At 43.8% G+C, this 20,644-nt stretch overlaps 1 protein-coding gene across 6 annotated transcripts in view; it reads right to left on the reverse strand.

The window, feature by feature from the left end:
* The window catches only part of TRIO (trio Rho guanine nucleotide exchange factor), a 1,129,982-nt gene that overhangs the window by 886,698 nt on the left and 222,640 nt on the right, over positions 1 to 20,644 (reverse strand). For all 6 annotated transcript variants that reach the window (XM_040353401.1, XM_040353397.1, XM_040353396.1 and 3 more), the window contains one exon: positions 3,379 to 3,548. In XM_040353401.1, coding sequence (XP_040209335.1) covers positions 3,379 to 3,548 — 170 coding nt within the window. The remainder of the gene's footprint in view (positions 1 to 3,378; positions 3,549 to 20,644) is intronic.

The following is a 20,644-nucleotide window of genomic DNA, read 5'->3' on the forward strand; positions in this document are numbered from 1 at the left end:
TGACAGTGGGGATGGTGTGTTCAGGGTGATGAGCCGTGTTGCTTTTTACGCCAAACATAACGTTTTGCATTGTTGCCAAAAAGTTTGATTTTGGTTTCATCTGACCAGAGCACCTTCTTCCACATGTTTGGTGTGTCTCCCAGGTGGCTTGTGGCAAACTTTAAACGACACTTTTTATGGATATCTTTAAGAAATGGCTTTCTTCTTGCCACTCTTCCATAAAGGCCAGATTTGTGCAGTATACAACTGATTGTTGTACTATGGACAGAGTCTCCCACCTCAGCTGTAGATCTCTGCAGTTCATCCAGAGTGATCATGGGCCTCTTGGCTGCATCTCTGATCAGTCTTCTCCTTGTCTGAGCTGAAAGTTTAGAGGGACGGCCAGTTCTTCGTAGATTTGCAGTGGTCTGATACTCCTTCCATTTCAATATTATCGCTTGCACAGTGCTCCTTGGGATGTTTAAAGCTTGAGAAATCTTTTTGTATCCAAATCCGGCTTTAAACTTTTCCACAACAGTATCTCGGACCTGCCTGGTGTGTTCCTTGTTCTTCATGATGCTCTCTGCGCTTTAAACGGACCTCTGAGACTATCACAGTGCAGGTGCATTTATACGGAGACTTGATTACACACAGGTGGATTCTATGTATCATCATTAGTCATTAAGGTCAACATTGGATCATTCAGAGATCCTCACTGAACTTCTGGAGAGAGTTTGCTGCACTGAAAGTAAAGGGACTGAATAATGTTGAACGCCCAATTTTTCAGTTTTTTATTTGTTAAAAAAGTTTGAAATATCCAATAAATTTCGTTCCACTTCATGATTGTGTCCCACTTGTTGATTTTTCAAAAAAAAATTACAGTTTTATATCTATGTTTGAAGCCTGAAATGTGGCAAAAGGTTGCAAAGTTCAAGGGGGCCGAATACTTTCGCAAGGCACTGTAGTTCTTTCTTGAAGCTAAATGTATTGCATTATGGATGACCTTAGGATTATTGTATACGGTCTTGACTTTGATTACTGTACTATTTGTACTGCAAGTATGAATGTAATCCAGAGACTGTTATCCAACTATTTCTGCCATAGGTTTTCTAGTTGGCTTTTGTATATCTTTGAAATGCTTAATAAAAAAGTAATGGAAACGAAAGTGCCTGAGCATCCTATATGGCTCTAGGCCGACGTGCCAGTAAACTGTGTAACATGTGGTGCGATATCAGAGCTGGACATCCATCTAAAACTAAGCTCTGGCTATTAGCGTCAAATTTATAAATGTTACATCGTAGTGAATACAATTTAAATATTGCACCAGTCTAATAGTTTCTGTCAGAAACAGAGGGTGATGCTGTCTTACCTGTCTACAACTCTGGATTGTAAAGAAGTTCAAGTTTTGCCATTACAGCCGGCATAACCCCGAAGGAGTATGCAGGGACTGGGTTCAATAAAGCTAGACTACGGCCCTGGACCTATGAAGAACCCATGCGGCCGAATACACATGTTGGCCAGGTGAGCGCCCATGGAGAATTCAGTGCCTGAAGAAACATTAGAGGGTGTCCCCATAGCATGGGGTCTGGGTATGGCTCCCAAGATTTACCAAGGTTATTACACTGGTCTGGCATTAGAAGGCAGTGAGATGCTGATTGAAGAGTTGGAAGATAACTAAAGATAAATATAGGGGCCAAGCTGATATTGATTTTTCTATGTAGATTACATTGTAGAAGAAGTCCATCACCTTAGTGTAATAGAATGTATAAATAACTGACATTTTATTTGAAGTAGAAATTTACTTTTCAATATGTGTTTTGATGTAATTAGCTTAACAGTTTGCATAGAAACATGCCCTGCAAGTCATTGCGGTTAAAGCCGATTCATGGAGCAGCCTGTTGTGTAAGCAAAATCAGCTAGTTCTTGTTAAACTAAATTCAGCCGTTTAATAATAAGAAAATACTGAGTTTGTATAACTTTTAGAGACATATGCATTAAAACACAGATCCTCCGTTCTTTATTTTGCATATAAGCCACTGTGGTATTCAGTAAAGGTCAGAGATCTTATAAACAGACTCAAATCTGTTTCTGTGACATTTGATTTCTCACGGATCCAGGGGGGTCACTGAAAGTTATCCCGCATTACCTGAAGTACACATGGGTGGCGGTATTACCTGCTTCACTTCGGACAATAGCAAAAAACATAGGGACGCACAGAGTGAGCTATTTGTTGACCCATCACAACGGTTTTGAGATGCGTTGCTGCCATTAATTTCCAAACTACCTAATTCTTTTCCTAGAATAGTACATTTTAAGTGGTTCTGAAGGCAGAAGGTTTTGTTAAATTTAATACATTCTATGCATTGAGATAAAAAAAACTTCTGTATGCAGCAGCCCCCCTAATACTTACCCGAGTCCCCTCTCGATTCAGGGATGTTGCACTAGAGAAGAGGAGGGCTGGGACTCTGCCTCCTGATTGACAGCAGAGGAGCACCATTAACTTTCGCTACTGTCAAAGTCAGTAATTCAATGAGGATAGAGAGGTGGGCGGATCTGGATGGTGGCTCAGCTCTGGTGCCCACATAGCAAGCTGCTTGCTGTGGGGCACTCCCCAGGGGGGAGGGGCCAGAAGCACCAAAGAGAGAACCCCAAAAGATAATTGGGGCTGTTCTATGAAAAACCAGGAGGGAAGTAGAACATGCTTGTTATTTTCAAATGTAGACTTTAGTATTACTTTTTAAACATTTGATATTCCTTTAGTTTAGGAGATTTGCAAGTCATTCCATTCTGTTTCTATATAGATTTTACACAGCGTCCCAACATTTTTGGAATTGTATATAAAAAAGTCCATTATTGATACAACTGACCAACAATGGAGAAATGCATACTGCAATCAGTAACATTGGGGATCCTTTTCCAACAAATTTAAAAGGTGAACACCGGACAATCGCCTGTGGTGCACTGTCAGCCCATTTGCAGCTGATCCAGCAGTCCAGGGATTTGAAATGCCCCACTCTTCTCCACGCAGTGGTTTCTGGGACAGACCACAGTGATTCACTGTGACGGGCTTACCGATCAGAATCGATCTGGTCTGTTCCGGTAGCCGCTGTATGAAAAAGAGGCAGAAGAGTGGGAGTTTCAAATTTTTGGGAACAGCTGTTGGAGTGCCAACAGCTCAACATCCGTGGAGATAAATACAGCAGAGACTGGGGTGGTGGAGAGGGTGTTTGGTATTAGTTCACCTTTACATTTTTTGTGTAAAAAGTTAACACAGAATTCCTGGCCTTTTATACAAATAATTTAGAGTTCATGTTTACCTAGGATGTTGCTATTCTCACAAAATTGTACTTTGCTCAAATCATACTCTGCTCAGACATTACAGACAAATATGATATTTACCGTAGTTGTTGAATTAGGTCTTCCCCTTCTTTTATAATATTCACAGTAAACTGGAGTGTTGTCTGCTGCTGCTGTCCAAAGCGCTTAATTAAATCCTGAACAGCTTCCACCGACTCTGCATATACATCATCTAGCAGTTCCTTCTGGAGGTCTTCCAGCCAAGCCCACAGCTAAAAAGAAAAAGCATAACTGTAGTATTTGGGCATAACAAGAAAACAAGTTATGTGCATGAAGCAAGAGAATTTCTGCAAAATCCTGTGCATTGTAATAAATTGTATGTCCCCAAAGTTTTTCAGTCTAAACACAAACTTGGCAAATAAATGAATTCTATCAATGACCATTAGAATTAAATGCTTTTAAAGGATACATATAGTCACAATTTCCAGACCATACTCAATACTAGATTCTAAAAGTATACTTTCTATGAGCACTCACCGCAGAAGTGCAAATAGTGCTATAGAGGACTTCTGACAGAGAGACCAAGTGCCTGTTCACACAGGGGCAACCCAACTTACATTGCGACTTTGCAAGGCGACTTTAGCGCGACTTGGAGCAACTTACTAAAGCGACTTAAAGTTGCCTCCGAGACAGGCGACTTTGGCTATGGCCAATCACAGAATAATCAGCTCTGTGGGAGGGAGGGGTTTGAAAACCATTTTCTTTTCCTGTAAAGTTGCTTAAGTTAAGATGGAGATCAGACTTTGTTGGCAACTTCCATTGAAATCTATGGGTACAAGTTGCCTAGAAGTCGCCTTGAAGTAGTACAGGAACCTTTTCTGAAGTCAGAGCAACTTCAGTAGTGTACATTAAGACGGCTCTCATTGACCAACATGGGATTTCTGATGTCAATCGACTTGGGGCGACTTGAGGTCTGACAAGTCGGATCCCAAGTCGCTGTAGTGTGAACCGGCACTAAACATTGAAATAGGCTGCACCTGCTATACTGAAAGAAGGGAGCAGTCGAGGTCAGCTGGATTCACACATGTCCAGTGCGAATTGTGTGTCCGTTTTCACTGCAAATAATAAAAGCATTTGTTTAGCAGTTCAGGTGCATTTTTGATGCAGTTCTGATGCTCACGTTTGAATTGCTCAGGACCCGATTTTTGTCACAGCTGCAATTCAGTGCTGGTCAATACATAGTAGATAAAGGGTGTTGAACACATGTGTGATTCGGAAGAGTTCCCATAGAACACATTGAGCCTGGAATTCACATCCAAACAGCACCTGCAGTGTTCAGAAAAACGCACAGGACTCTTTCAACTCACTCTGCAGATGCACCGCATATATGTGAACAGCTTCAATGGAAATCAACGTTAATTCACATGTCATGCGAATTGTAAACCGAGCCTCATGCCACGTACACACGACCGTTTTTCAAGTCATGGAAAAGTAGGATTTTATACTCACCGAAAAATCCTTTTCTCCGTGTTCATGGACGGACACAGCCTTAATCTTGACAAAGTGGGTATTAGCCTTCCTTTAGGAGTGACTAGGCAGAAAGTGGTAACAACTTCAAAGCTGAACAGCCCCGCCCAAGGGGCGGTCCTACTGGCTATATCCCCTCAGCCTGCACCAAGCAGCTCAGTTTGTAACAAGCAGTACAAACTTTAAAAAAAAAAAAAGAGGGGTGGGTGCTGTGTCCATCCATGAACTCAAAGAAAAGGATTTTACGGTGAGTATAAAATCCTATTTTCTCTTTTGTTCATGGACGGACACAGCCTTGATCTTGACAAAGTGGGACGTCCCAAAGCAGTGTTAAAATGAGGGGTGGGTACAGCATAAAATTAAACTTCACCCCAAAACAAAACAGAGCTCCTCAACTGAGAAGTTGTAACTTCTAAACAGCCGCCTGCAAAACTTTGCGGCCGAAGAAGCATCCGAAGATGCACTCACATCAACTTGTAAAGTTTAGGCGAAAGTGTGACCGTCTTACACTCTGGGAAACAGACGCTTGATGTCAGAAAGCCCAAGAGGCACCATTGGCCTGGTCGAATGCATCGTGCCAGGGAAGCGCCCGACCCTTTATGGTGTAAGCCTGATCACGATCTGTCGGATCCACCTTGAAATGGTGGCCGATGAGACCGCTGGGCCCTTCTTGGGACCAGCCACCGAAACAAACATTGAGTCTAAACTCCGGAACAGAGCAGTAACAGACAAGTATACTCTCGGAGCTCGGACAACGTCCAAGGAATGCCACATTGTCTCCTTAGGATTCGACGGATGAGGACACAAGGATGGCAGTACAATGTCTTCATTGAGATGGAAGGTCGAATTGACCTTAGGAAGAAAAGAAGGCTGCGGCCGCAGCACCACCTTATCCTTGTGGAAGATCAGATAGGGAGCCTTTCATGACAAGGCTGCCAGCTCAGAACCCGTCTTAACTGACCTAACAGCCACCAAAAGAACCACTTTCTGACAAAGTGTCAACAAGAGAACTTCCCTAATGTTCTCAACTGTGGTTTCTGAGGCACCTAGAGGCCATGCCATTAAAGCCATTGACTGTAAAGCAGGTTGACCTATGGGACCTTGCGACAGCAGGCCATCTCGTAGCGGTAGATGCCAAGGGACGTCTGCTCATCAAATCCCCACGGAGGTAGTGGAGTACGGACCGGAGGGGCCGCTTGCCGAACCCCTGGACCAACGTTCTCACTAGAGAGTGAACCGCCAGGGGTTGTTGAAAAAAAAAGACAGCCAGGGTAGATATCTGCCCCCTAATTGTACTTAAAGCAAATTTTTGGTCCGCCCCACGCTGTAAGAACACCAGGGCTCTGGGAACCAAATAAGCATGCGGATATCACCTAATTTCCTCACAAATGGATATGTAGGTCTTCCAAGTGCAATGGTAAATCTTCCTGGAGGACGATTTCCGAGCACTCCTCATGGTAGAGATCACCGTGTCCGACAGGCCCCGGTCTCTTAGCACCTGGCTCTCAATAGCCCTGCCGTTAAGCAAGTGACTGTAAAACAGGATGGCGTATGGGACCTTGAGACAGCAGGTCCTTTCCTAGCGGTAGATGCCAAGGGACGTCTGCTACTAGACGCACTAGGTCGGTATACCCAGACGCCGAAGTCATTCCGGAGCAATTAGGGTCATTGGAATCCCCTCTGTCTCCACTCTGCAAAGCAGATGAGGAAGGAGCTTTAGAGGAGGGAAGGCATAGGTTAGCCGGTACTGACTCCACAGTGCTACCAACGCCTCTGTCGCATCTGCCCATGGGTCTCTTGAGACGCCAGGAGATCTACGTCCGGCATGCCCCATCTTGGTCAAAGGAGCTGAAACACATCCGGGTGCAGAGACCATTCTCCTCGGTCCAGCATCTGGCGACTCAGGTAGTCCGCCTGCCAGTTTTCTACGCCCGGAATGTATATGGCCGACAGGGCCGGTAAGCTCCTTTCTGCCCACCTGAGTGTGAGCGACCTCTGATGCTGCAGCCAAGCTTATTGTTCCTCCTTGATGGTTGACATATGCCACTGCCGTGGCGTTGTCCAACTGGATCCTGACTGGACACCCTTGTAGCCTCTGAGACAATGTGAAGAGGCACAGCCTGATCGCCCGAAATTTCAGGACATTGATCGGCAAGTGGGAATCCTCCGGAGACCAGCGACCCTGGGTCGACTGAACCCCCCAGACTCCCCCCCCCAACCGGTATGGCTGGCGTCCGTTGTGATGACTATCCAGTGAAAGGGAAGGAACGACTTCCCGGACAGAAGTGACATTGAGGTGAGCCACCAACAAGGTAGGTCCTGACCAGGTGGATCACCCGGATTTGATAATCCAGGGATGATGAGCACTTGTCCCATCTGGACAGAATTTGCTTCTGTAGCCCTCACGTGTGAGATTGCGCATATGGTACCGCCTCAAAAAGGAGGCCACCATGAGGCCCAGGACTCGCATGCAAAAGCGGAGTGACAACCATTTCTGCGAAGTCAACTGCCGCACTGCAGCCCGAAGGGTCTGCAACTTTTCCACAGGGGGAACAAAAACCTTTGCCTCTAAGGAGTCCAGAAACAACCCTAGATATACTAGGCGTTGAGTCGGTACCATTACTGACTTCTGAATGTTTGACAGGTTATAGACATACTCACCTCTAATTCGGAGGCTGAAGCGGCCCTCAGAAGCAGGTCGTCCAAGTAGCCCACGATAGCGATGCCACGTTGTCTTAGTAGGGCGAGAATTGGGGCAAGCACCTTGGTGAACACCCTTGGTGCCGATGCCAGCCCAAAGGGGAGAGCCACAAGTTGATAGTGGTCTTCCCCGACCGCAAAACGCAAATATCTCTGATGTTTTGTGCATATGGGGACATGTAAATAGGCATCCCTGATGTCCAAGGATGCCAGAAAGCCCCCCGGCTGGAGGGCAGTGACGACAGAGCGAACCGATTTCATCCGTAATCTCTGTACCTTCACAAAGCAATTGAAGGCCCTGAGGTCCAGAATTGGGCGAACGCCATCCTTCTTTGGTACTATGAACAGATTGGAGTAAAACCCCTGAAACCGTTCCTGTACTGGGACAGGAAAAACCACCCCACGTTTCAGCAGGTCTAGAACTGCCCCAAATAGGACTTCGACGAGTCGGTTGTAGCTGGAGGTCGAGGGAAAAAAAAATCTGTTTGGTGGGCAAACCCACCGGTCGGGGACCCGAGATGTCCACTGGGTCGCGAATTTGCGAAGACGTCCCCCCCACCCGAGAGATGGGTGGGGGAAAACCTTCATGCGGACGCAGCTACGTTTGCAGGTTTGCGAAACCAGGGACGTCTCTGTCCCTGAGCAGGCGCTTTATCAGCCTGAGGTCTTTTACCTGCCGCACTGGGCGGACGAAAAAAACGCTTGTTTGCGGTGGAGAAGGGCCCTTGCCTACGGCGTGGCTCCTTCCCCTTTTTGGATTGTGAGAGCAGCGTGCCCTTACCTACTGTGGCATCTTTAATTATGTTATCCAGGGAAGCTCCAAAAAGTCAGTCGCCCTTAAAGGGAAAGTCCATCAGGGCTATCTTGGAAGATTGGTCCGCAAGACGGCGTAACACCACCGCATGGCTTGAAGCCCTGGCTAACAGAGGAATCTTGTCCAAGGCTGATTCGCAAAAAATTTTAGGCCTTGTACCAGTTGGTCAGCTAGAGCTACCTCGTTCGGGGAAGCCTGAGTATCTCGCACTGCGGTGATAAGGTCACTTACGTGCTGACCTGGATCCGGAGTCATCCTCACTGTCCGGCCGATCTCGGTCAGCATCCTCAGATACCTCAGAGACAGGGTCATGAGCCGTAGCTGGACCCGGGTCCGCATCTGAGTTGTCCCCAGAAAATGGTGGTGGGAGGGGGCACTTTCTAGCCCCCGTTTTCCCACGCGCTGCTTCCACCTAGGCAACAAAGGCATCTAGGATTGCCGGCATAGCGTCCACGATACATTGGGTGCAGGGGCATCAATTGCAAGCTCAGGTGTTACAGGGGAAAAAGCATCTGCTTCTGACACCATGCTGACCCACACGCCTGACACAGTGACTTCAAGGCAAGGCACAGTACCCCACCCTCCTAGCTGCAGCAGAGACGAGAGGTTCCCACTCAGAGGACTCACCACCCTGGAACAGTAGTATGCTGCCATCCGCCACTTAGAAGAGCTGCTTCCTTGTCCGATATGCAGTCTGACCCTTCAGCAGTGTGTGTCTGTCAGTCTGTGCCGTTTAAGTGCTGTCTGATAGATGGCAAAATGGCCGCCTAGAGGCCAATAACTATCGTGGGCCACAAGAACATGGCCGCGGAGCGGCAGCTAGAAGCCCACACAGTGAGGCTACAAAAACATGGCCGCCGAGCATGAAAAGTCAAACACCACCTAGATCACAGCAAAGATGGCCGCCAAGCGGAAGAAAGACCAAATACAGCGCGGCCACAAGAACATGGCCGCCAGTGTAGATAGAGCAATACAGCATGGATCACAGCAAAAATGGTCGCCGAGACAGCATGGAGAAGGACACATAGGTAAGCAAAATCTCTTTAAGCAGCTTATAACAATGCTTTAGCGGATGTATATGCACAGTTCCCCAGGTAAAGCCCTCCCCAGATGAACCCCCGCTCCAGCAGCTAGCTCAGAGAGCCTAGGGAGGAAGGAAGGGAGGGGAGAAGGGAAGAATAGAGCTCTTAACTCACCTCTCCAGGGATGCCCAGCTCTGTCTTCCTGCCGAAGCAGGGGATTACTACTTACCCTTCCTGAGGACTGTGCTGGAAGCATCCTAGACAGACCATCTCCCGCATGGTGACGGAGGTGACTGTCGGCCCGGCTGCTGCGACTCGGTCCTATAGACCGGTCATATGCATGCCCTGGAGCGTATAGCTCACTAGCCACCCGTAGAGTGACGGGCCTGTCGTGGACGACCCAGTGCGTAGCTGTGGTAGGCACATGCTCGATGCCCGAAACTGGGGGGACTACAAGGATCTGGGATCCGTTCATTAACGAAAGAGAAAAAACAAAGTTGCATACACACGATCATGATAAAAAATGCTCTAGCAAAGCGTGGTGACGTACAACATGTACGACGGCACTATAAAGGGAAAGTTCCATTCGAATGGTGCCACCCTTTGGGCTGATTATAAAAAATTTCCCTTCTGATGACTTGCTTCTGAGCGTGCGTGTTTTTTTCCCCCCATCGTTAAAGCCTACACACAACCGTTTTTCACGACAAGAAAAACGACGATGTGAAAAACGACAAGAAAAAAATAGAGCAGGTTCTAAATTTTTAATGCCCATTTTTCACGTTGAGAAAAATGCTCTGGAGCCTACACACGATCGTTTTTAATGACCAATTAAAAAAAAATAGCATTTTTCTCGTCATGAAAAACGGTCGTGTGTACGCAGCATCAGACTAGGGGGAGGGTGGGTTAGTGTTAACTTTGGTACAGGTGTCCTTTAACCCATTTGCTGCCAAAGCTGTTTTAGCATTTTTGCCACACATGCTAAAACATTTTAAACTTGAAAATTAGTTAATACTGCCAAACCGTATATATTTTTTGAAAGCAGAGCATAAAAATGATAGCAGTAAAAATTTCCGGCACACACAAAAATATAAAACAATAAGGTTGTAACCAACATGTGAATCCTTAAAATTGCACTACCAGAAAATGTCAACAAACTTTGGCACCCAAAATTAGGTGATGTTTTATAAGACCTTACAGGAAATTCATTTTAAAGTTTACTGTAAATAACGGGCCAATAATAATTGCTCTCACTCTGACATGCATAGCGATATGTTGCAGGGGGGTTGGCACTTGGGTGTTCCACCGAGTAAATAGATATCCAACATGTCACATTTTAAAATTGCACATGCTCATGAAATGGTGACAAACTACGGTACTTAAAAATCTTCATAGGCAACGCTTTAAACATTTTTAAAGGTTACCCGCTTAGAGTTACAGATCAGTTCTAACGCTAGAATTATTGCTCCTGCTCTAACGTTCGCTGCGATACCTCACATATGGTGCAAACACTGTTTATATATGCGTGACTTAAGCATGTGTGTGCTTCTGCGCGTGAGCGCAGAGTGATGGGGCGCTTTGAACTTTTTTTCCCCTTATTTTTACACTTCAATACTGGGCACTTTTACTCTGTTCCTGCCCAGGCCAATTTACAGCTTTCAGAGTAGTTACACTCTCATGGATAATTGTGCGGTCATGCAACACTGTACTCAAACTAAACTTTTATCATTCTGTTCACACAACTAGAGCTTTCGTTTGGTGATATTTAACCACTGGGTTTTTTATTTTCTGCTAAATAAATTAATATAGTTTTAAACACGTTTTTTTTTGCTTCGGTTATACAATTTTGCAAATAATTTTTCTTCATTTCTTTGGTGAAAATAACCCAAATCAGTGTATATTAATCTGTAAGTAAGTTATACAGTCCACACACTATGGTTTAAACATCTGAAGATTGAGCCAACCTGATGTACTGATGGACAATCTCATTTCTTGAGGCCTATATGTGCCTAAACATGCAAATGACCCCTTTTTGCTTAGTAGAGAGTCCAAGGTATTTAGTAAGAGGCATGGCGAGTTTTTTGAAGTTATCATTTTTTGGAAAATAAAATGAACACATTTTGACCAGAGCAATATAATGTTACCATAGTAACATTGTACTACTCTGGGGAAATGATCCTTTTTTTCCATTGCTATAAGCAAGCATTTTACGGATTAAAAATGATTCTGTTTGTTTTGTTGCGATTAGCTGTGATTGGCCACAGCTAATCACATTGCACAAGATGGGCCTTGGTTGGCCCAGTGTGCACCATGTGATTACTATGACCACTAACAGCTAGCAACACAATTGTACACAATGGATGGCTTAAAAGGAAGCCATCCATTGTTTACAACTGTCATGTGACCTGCTATGATTGGTTACAGCAGTCACATGGTAATGGTAGCAGGCCGGTTCAGTGATCAGTCAGTGACAGATTGCCCCACAACATGGCCCCATAGGCACACAAGACATGCGATCCAAGAGGACATCATATGATGTCCACCCAGATCGAAGAGAGTCCTGCCAAGCCGTCATTTTGCAAGTCGTTATTAATGCACCTGTGACGAGTTTACCATGCAAAACCAAATTGTATTAAAGCTGGGGGTTCACCCAAATAACATGTATATAAAAGATCATGTTCTTTATACTTCCAACATGTACAGTATGCCCCCTTTTTTTTTGGGCTGTACATACCTTATTATGGCTATTTTCCACCCAGCTTCCGGGGTACTCACTCCCGCGGGAGTAGGCGTTTCTATGCTGTGCCGCAATGTCATCTGGGACTTGGCCCAGATGATTGACGTCCTTGAGAAAAATTTCCACCCGGCGGATAAGGCCCCATTCCTATTGCGTAGGCGCGTCACGAGTCACTGAGTTTCCTAAAGTAGCCGAACTGCGAGTCATCTCTATACGGTGCCTGTGCAGTCAGCTCTACATGGCTCCTAGTTGGTGCGCAGGCACCGTGTAGAGCTGACTCGCAGTTCGGCTACTTTCGGAAACTCCGTGACTTGTGATGCGCCTACGCAATGGGGGGGGCCCTATCCGCCGGGGGGAACTTTTTCTCAAGGAAGTCCATCATCTGAGCGAAGTCCCAGATGACATTGCGGCACAGCAAAGAAACGTCTACTCCTGCGGGAGCGAGTACCCGGAAGCAGGGTGGAAAATAGCCATAATAAGGTATGTACAGCCAAAAAAAAATGCATACTGTACATGTTGGAAGTATAAAGAATATGATCTTATATACGTGTTATTTGGGTGAACCTCCGCTTTAATCTCAAAAGTTGGTGTACACTTGTCTGTACACTAGTCCATAAACCTACAACCTGGTATTCAGTGGGTATTTCTTTCTTTGCAGAAGTTTTATCACCTGCATAACCTCTAATAGATATATTCAATCAGCATATAATAAGTGTGCAGTGATCAAGACGATGTGCCGAAATGCGTCTGCTTTTGTATTTTTTAACATGTGCTAATAAAAGCATTTACATTTAATATGGACATGGAGCTGCTGGCCCTTTTTTCTTCTACTAGTATATAATAAGTGGTGTGATAATGTATACAGTTGTGTGGATTTCTCTATAGGTACTGTGTATTGGTATTCATTTTTGTACAGTAGCCAAAACCTATAAACCATGTTACGCAATTGCACAACTAGCTCTGTACACTCAGACTACTGCAATACGGACATAATTCAGTCTAATAATTAAAACACATTGTCCTCTGAATATCGAAGCAAACTATTAAAACGGTGATTTGTTAATTATAAAAATCTAAAAGAAGAAGAAAAAAAATTAGAAAGGATGCCAATATGTATATATAATACTATGCACTATGTATATACTGTATAATGAACATTTTATAGGTGTAGATATGGTGGTTAATCCAAATTTCATATATTGGTGTTTACAAACCTTATTTTTATTGAATAGGTGCAACAATACAAAGTGCCAATTATCTGATGATAATATGACATCAATGAGTACAAGAATTTGTGATTTTTTAATAGAGATAAAATTATATCCTATAGAAAAAACAATTTAGCTAAAGCTGTCACATAGAAAAAATTTGAAATTAAATTAAAGCATCATCGATCCTTAATCACCATAGAACAACACAAAACAACAGGCATATAAAAGTACCAGCAAAAAGGATTACAAAAGCAGGACAATACCTTTCTGCAATACTAGGTCTTTTTTCCACGTTTCAGCTGTTGGATAAGAGCACATAAACTCTGAGCCCAAAAATATAGAGTAATATCAACAATTGAAGTCAGTCTGGATGGCGGTTAAGGGACCATGGGTCCCATTTCGCATCAAAGATTTAGAGTTGTATAGTGTGTAAAAAATGTGCTCCATCAACATAATTTGGTCTATACAAGAGATTACTTGTGGAAATGGCACTGCATTAGACTTCCAATACAGGTCTATTGCTCATTGTATGGCTACACAGATAGTGTGGATAAGTCAACAGGTAACTAGACCTGGATGTCCTGAGTTCTAGGAAAGGCATTAGGAAAGAACTAGGACCTTTGAAAATACTCTGGGAGAAGATGATAGACCAAAACTATAAATGACTGTCTGCCATTGCAAAGTGAAGAAGATGCTGATTAGGTGGATAAATGGGAATACGCAGATGGGCATCTGGGATATCTACAGGTGCCAGGTATTCACTTTGTCTCACTCGGAGGAGTAATAAACAGCTTGCATATTCCACACAAAATTTGGGAATTTGTCGGTATTTGTTGGGGAATTTAAGGTCCAGAATAAAACTTACCCCCGTTGGGATTTGGTACTATAAAGAGATATGAATAGAAATTAACCTGTCTTGAGGAGGTACTGCTATAATCCCTTCCTGGGACAAGAGATGGTTCAGCAAGAGATGGTTCAGCACACTCTGAAAATCTTTCTGTACTTGAACATTGTATGGTTGATTTGAGAAAAGAAATTGGGAATATGAACTTTAACAGATGTCCCCCCACTCTTATAAGCAAGGGCCCCCTTTTCATTGGAAAAAGGGCTATGGGGAAGATTTGGTGGCTTTTATAGGACAAGTCCAGAAAGAAAGGGCTAGATTTTGAAGTTAAGGCCTGGTAGATCTGTTAAATGCTCTGCATTTGGCTCCTGAAGAGAATTTTCTAAACTTTTACTGTGGAAATAAAAACATTCCCTCCTGTGGCATCCTTTATGCACTGGTCAAGTGTTATTTTTTACAGGCAGCTTCATGTTCTGTTTTAAGGGCATCCATACAAAAGAGCAGAGCTGAAGTGAACTGTGGCATTTGCTCAGCTAAGGCACGGTCCTGGAATAAAGGATTGTGTTAATTTTTCATTGTCATAGTCCAGATAGCTGCAGTTTGTCATACTGATTAGGGATGAGTGAACGATTCGGCCCGAGCATAAAGTTCAGGCCGAACTTTGGCTGTTCAGATGTTCTGGCGAACACCGAACAATATACCGACTTTGAGGAAAATTTTTTTTTTTCTCATCTCTTTATTGAATATAAAGTACATACAACATTTCAATCACAGTCAAATAGCCTTTACCGGCCCAATTGATACAAAAATACTTAAGTTTCCAGTTTTAAGTGGTTCTAGAGATAGGATAAACAGTAAAGGGGGCAGGGGACAACCCTGTCGGGTCCCATTAAACATCTCGAAAGACCCTGATACTGTCCCATTTATCTTAACTCTAGCGGTTGGGTGATTATAAAGAGCATTTATCCACCCCAACATCTTAGGTCCCACCCCAAAAGCCTCCAATGTATTCTGTAGAAATCCCCAGTCTACTCTGTTGAATGCTTTTTCAGCGTCTATTGACAGTAGGAGACCTGGGGATTTACTTTATTTTTTGTATCAATAAGAGCGTTCTAATACTGTTATCCCTAGTTTTCCTGCCTGGGATAAAACCCACTTGAACAGTATGTACCAGATCCTTCATTATTTACTTCATTCTGCCTGCCAATATTTTAGCGAACAGCTTTACATCAGCATTCAGTAGGGAGATGGGTCTGTAACTGGAGCACAGAGAGGGGTCTTTGCCTTCCTTAGGTATTTTCGTTATCGCGGCCTCCAATGCTTCGCGGCAAATCTCCCAATTAACACCGATACCATTCATATAGGAGCACATCTTGGGGGCCAGAACATCGCTAAACTTCTTATAGTATACTGTCGACAGCCCATCGGGACCTGGGCTTTTCCCTGCAGGGGAATCCTTTAAATTTTTCCGTATTTCTGCTTCCGTGATGGGGTCTTCTAGGGTGTTAAATTTATCCGCTGGTATTTTTTTTAGACCTATTTCTGTTAGTAGTTTTTAAGTATTATCTGACCTCGTTTTTACTTTACCTGGGGGGTCTCTTTGGGTTATCGAATACAACTTCTCATAATATTCTTAAAATACTCTTGCAATTTCAGGGGTTGTATATACCTTTCCATCGTTACCCGTTTGTATACCTTCAATGAAGTTAGTCCTCGATTTATTTATTTTTTTAACAGTTTGTATAGATATTTTTCCGACAGTTCTCCCCATTGATACCTCTCTTTCTTAAGTCTATAGAGGGCCGTTCTATTTTCCTGTTCAATGAGATCTCTTAATTGCTCTCCTTTTAGGATGACGGCACGTTCTACTTCATGATCGCCTGTTTGTGACGCTGTTCGAGATCATAGGTTATTTTATGTAACTCTTCACCTTTCCTTCTGCTCTCCTTTTTTTTCGCTGTTCCTATTGCTATCAGAATTTCCCTAATGTAGGCCTTATGAGCCTCCCATACTAATGATTCTGACATATATTTTGAGTTATTTGTTTTAACATACAGCTCTAACTACTCTTTAATCTATCTGCGACGTCTACATCCTGTATTAGATCTTCATTGAGTCTCCAAATATTATTTCTCTTTTGCACTCCCTCTATTTCTAAATTTATTGATACGGGGGCTTGATCTGATAAGGAACAATTCCTATATTAGAACTTATCACTGCGTCCAATGACCTGTGCTCCACCAAAAATAGGTCCATTCTTGAGTACCGTATTTGCCGGCGTATAAGACGACTGGGCGTAAAATGGTGTATGTGGGAATGGGTGCGCTTAATGATTAATACTCTATACATATAATTGGTACTACTATCATATATGTTAGATAAAGTGCATAAATACAACAACACCTAAGAGAATTACAATAGTGATACTAGTGCTCTAGCACAAAAAGTCTGCTATGGCAGTAATCCTACTGACATTACAACAATGACATGTGCTGGGCCACACAAAATAAAGTCTTGTAATAGTTTAAAGTGCAATAGTGCGTGAGTGATTTTTTAAAAAAAGTCCATAAACAATCCTGGATGATTGAAGTCAGATGTGTGCTCAGGAAAATCACAGTGTTATTCCACCTTCACCAGTTAAACTGATATACACCCGAAGTGAATATTTTTAGATGGTTCCTTACCAGATGGTAATGCTCCTTATTTTGATACCAAAAAAGGAGTCATTTAACGCTTATACAGGTAAACCTGTGTAATCGGATGTGTCCTGACACATAGAAGTCTTGCAGTCATATGGATTCCAGTATGTGCATGAAAAAATAGGATAATGCCAACATAGTGTAACTCGTTTAATAAAAGGAATAATACAAAAAAAGCCAAATGGCCGATTACTGTTTGGTGTGCCCCAAACCCGGTACTGAGGCTTGATTGCATGGGTTGTTTAGGATCGCAAATCCTGGGCGCTGGATGTATGTCCCAGGCGTGCGCTCCACCTCGTTGGTAGTCAAAACCAGCGGGACAGGAAGTGACGAAATTACGTGCATGGATGAGTACTGCCTTGACGTACGTTTCATTATGAACGTCTTCAGGAAGCTTCATGTCATTGTTGTAATGTCAGTAGGATTACTGCCATAGCGGACTTTTTGTGCTAGAGCACTAGTATCACTATTGTAATTCTCTTAGGTGTTGTTGTATTTATGCACTTTATCTAACATATATGATAGTAGTGCCAATTATATGTATAGAGTATTAATCATTAAGCGCACCCATTCCCACATACACCACTGTTTATAATCACTCGATTATTTTGAGTAGCAGCTGTAGTTTATTGTTGTTTTTTAATTTTTAATTTATTTTGGCGCGAGATATAATTTTTACAGACTGGGCGTATAAGACGACCCCCTAATTTTCCAGGAAAAATGTTGGTTTTGGGATACACTCACCATATAAGACTACCCCCTTCCTACTAGTCTTTCTGGAAGCTGAGGAGTAGCCGGAACCGCTGACAGAAACAGGCTTTTTTCAAATCTCACTGTGCCATTACATTACATGCCTCACTGTGTCATCACTGTGCCATCACCGGCGTATAAGACAACCCCCGACTTTGGATGCATTTTTTTGCATCCAAAAAGTCGTCTTATACGCCGGAAAATACGGTACGTCCCGTGTACAGCGGAATGGAATGTATAGTCACGTATTTCGGGGTGTTTTATTCTCCATACGTCCATCAGTTGGTGTAATTTATTTTTAAGTGATTTCCATTGTGCGTTCCCCGTCCGATGCACACGTGACGTACAATCGACTTCCGGGTCCAAACAGAGATTTAAATTTCCCAGCCATAATTACCCCCCCTTCCTTAAAATCCATAAACTTCTCGATTACCCCCAGGATAGTTCAAACCCCCCCCCAAAAAAAAAATGACCCCATTCTGGAAAGTAGACACCCCAAGCTATTTGCTGAGAGGCATGTTGAGTCCATGGAATATTGTATATTTTGCGGAAAAATTAAAACATTTTTTTTTTTTTTTTGCACAAAGTTGTCACTACATGATATATTACTCAAACATGTCATGGGGATATGTGGAATTACACCCCAAAATACATTCTGCTGCTTCTCCTGAGCACGGGGAAACCACATGCGAGACTTTTTGGGAGCCTAGCCATGTACAGAACCCCCCCCAAAAAAACAATCACTGCCTTCAGGCTAAGGGCGTAAAATGGTGATTTCACTTCCTCACTACCCATCGACAGTTTCGGAGGCCACGAAATGTTAAGATAGCACAACCCCCCCCCCCCATTTTGGAAAGTAGACACCCCAAGCTATTTGCCGAGAGGCATGTTGAGTATTTTGCAGATCTCGCTTTTTGTCAAAGTTTGTCACAAAGTTTTGAATATTTTATTTTCTTTCGTAATTTTCAAAAACAAATACGGTAAGAGCTGCAAAATACTCACCATGCCCATTAGCAAATTCCTTGGGGGGTCTACCTTTTGTTTGTGCCATCTGGACATTTCCGTAACTGCGATAGGTAGTGAGGAGTAAAATCACAATTTTACACCCTTAGAAAGCCTGAAGGCGGTGCTTGGTTTTCAGGGTCCTGTGCACGGCTAGGCTCCCAACAAGTCTCACACGTGGTATCCCCATACTCAGGAGAAGCAGCGGAATGTATTTGGGGTGTAATTTCACATATGCCCATTGCATGTTTGAGCAATATATCATTTAGTGACAACTTTGTGCAAAAAACAATTTTCCTGCAACTTGTGGCTCAACATGCCTCCCAGCAAATAGCTTGGGGTGTCTACTATCCAAAATGGGGTCATTTACTGCCTTTTTGTAGGCATTAAGCAGCTGATCAAACTTAATCTGTGTTAGATCAGCTGCCTTGGAGAGCAGGGAAAACATCTGGTGCCTAACAGAACCATGTCCCCATACAGAGAACTGGTCACCGCCCAGTGTTATTGCAAGGGCCTTATTCTTCTGATTGCCAGAAAAAGTTAAACAAATGAAAAAAAATTGTATAAAATGTAAAAGGACCCCCATGCTCACATGCAACACGTAGGTTTGGTATGCATTTGTAAACAGTGATTGTATGACACAGTGAGGTATTGCCACAAATGTTGGAGTGATGGCAATATTTTCAGCATCATAGCTCATGTGTAACTCGATAGAGCTGGGGTAGGCAACCTTCCAGGGGTTAAGATCCAACAAAACAGAGAAAAGCAAAGATCTTACAAAATAAATAAATTAAATAATAAAAACCAACCAAGCTCTCAAAAAAACACATTACAGTAGTGTCCTCTGTCCTTCACATCACCCTTCCACTGTAGTGTTCCTTTCCCCCGTCCCCCTGCAGTAGTGTTCTGTACCCCTCCAACGCAGTGTTATCTGCCCCCTTTAAATCACCACAGGTCCCTTATTCCATTGTTTGGCAAATCTATGTAAACTGCCAACTATATGATTGAGCCGGTTTTAAGATCGCGGTATTACTAACCTGACAAATTATTAGTCTAAATATGTTTGTAAATGTTAAAGATTCTAACTACCAGCAAGAATGAGTCCTTACATTTAAAGAGCACCTGTCATTTCAGATACATCATGGTGGCGCCTGTTAGCGGTCATCCACTCACCTGCTTCCCCCCACGTCCCTCACCGTATGTCACTGCCGCATCACCAACCGTCCCATTCAAGTGAATGAGACTGTCGTGAGTCAACAGCGAGTCAGAGGAAGAGATGACAGTTCTTAAATCGAGTTTCTTTAAAAATCAAGCCCTTTTACTAGCGATTTAAATTGCCTTGATTTAAATTCAAATCCGCCCTGATCACCCCCCCCTTCCCCCACTGTAGTGAACTCTAACGCCACCCCCTCCCAATGCTGTGTCCTCTGCCCCTTCACATCACACCCCTCCACACACACAGTGTCCTCTATGCTCCATAGCAGTGACCTCTGCCTCTCCCCCCCACACTTCATTACCCCCTGTAGTATACTCTGCCCCCCAACACTGTGTCCTCTGCTCCCTCAACAACACCCCCTTACCACCACTGTAGTGTCCTCGGCCCCCACCCATGGCAGGATCCTCTGTCCTTTCCCTCACACTAGTGTTCTGTAACCCCCACCAATTCAGTATCCTCTGCCCCTTCACATCACCCCCACCCTGTAGTGTCCCCTTGCCCCTTCACATAATCCCTCCCCCCACTGTAGTGTCCTCTGCCCCCCAAAATAGGGTCATCTGATCCCCTTCAGATCAAGCCCCCCACAGTGTCCTCTGTTCCCCCTCCAACAGTGTACTCTCCGTCCCCATGCACACAATGCTGTGTGGGTAAAACTTACCTGCCAGCGTGTGTTCATCTGGGTGGAGATCAGGAGGTAGCATACTGCTAGGTGGAAAGGTGAGGCTTCCGGCATTCATAATAGCAAGCTGGTGATTGATTGCTAGGATAGAACTAGAACTTTTCCCCCCTTCCTGCCCAAGCCAATTTTCAGCTTTCAGAACTGTTGTACTTTGAATGACAATTGCGCGG

This window comes from Rana temporaria, chromosome 5 (genome assembly GCF_905171775.1).
Source record: "Rana temporaria chromosome 5, aRanTem1.1, whole genome shotgun sequence".
Lineage (NCBI taxonomy): Eukaryota > Metazoa > Chordata > Amphibia > Anura > Ranidae > Rana > Rana temporaria.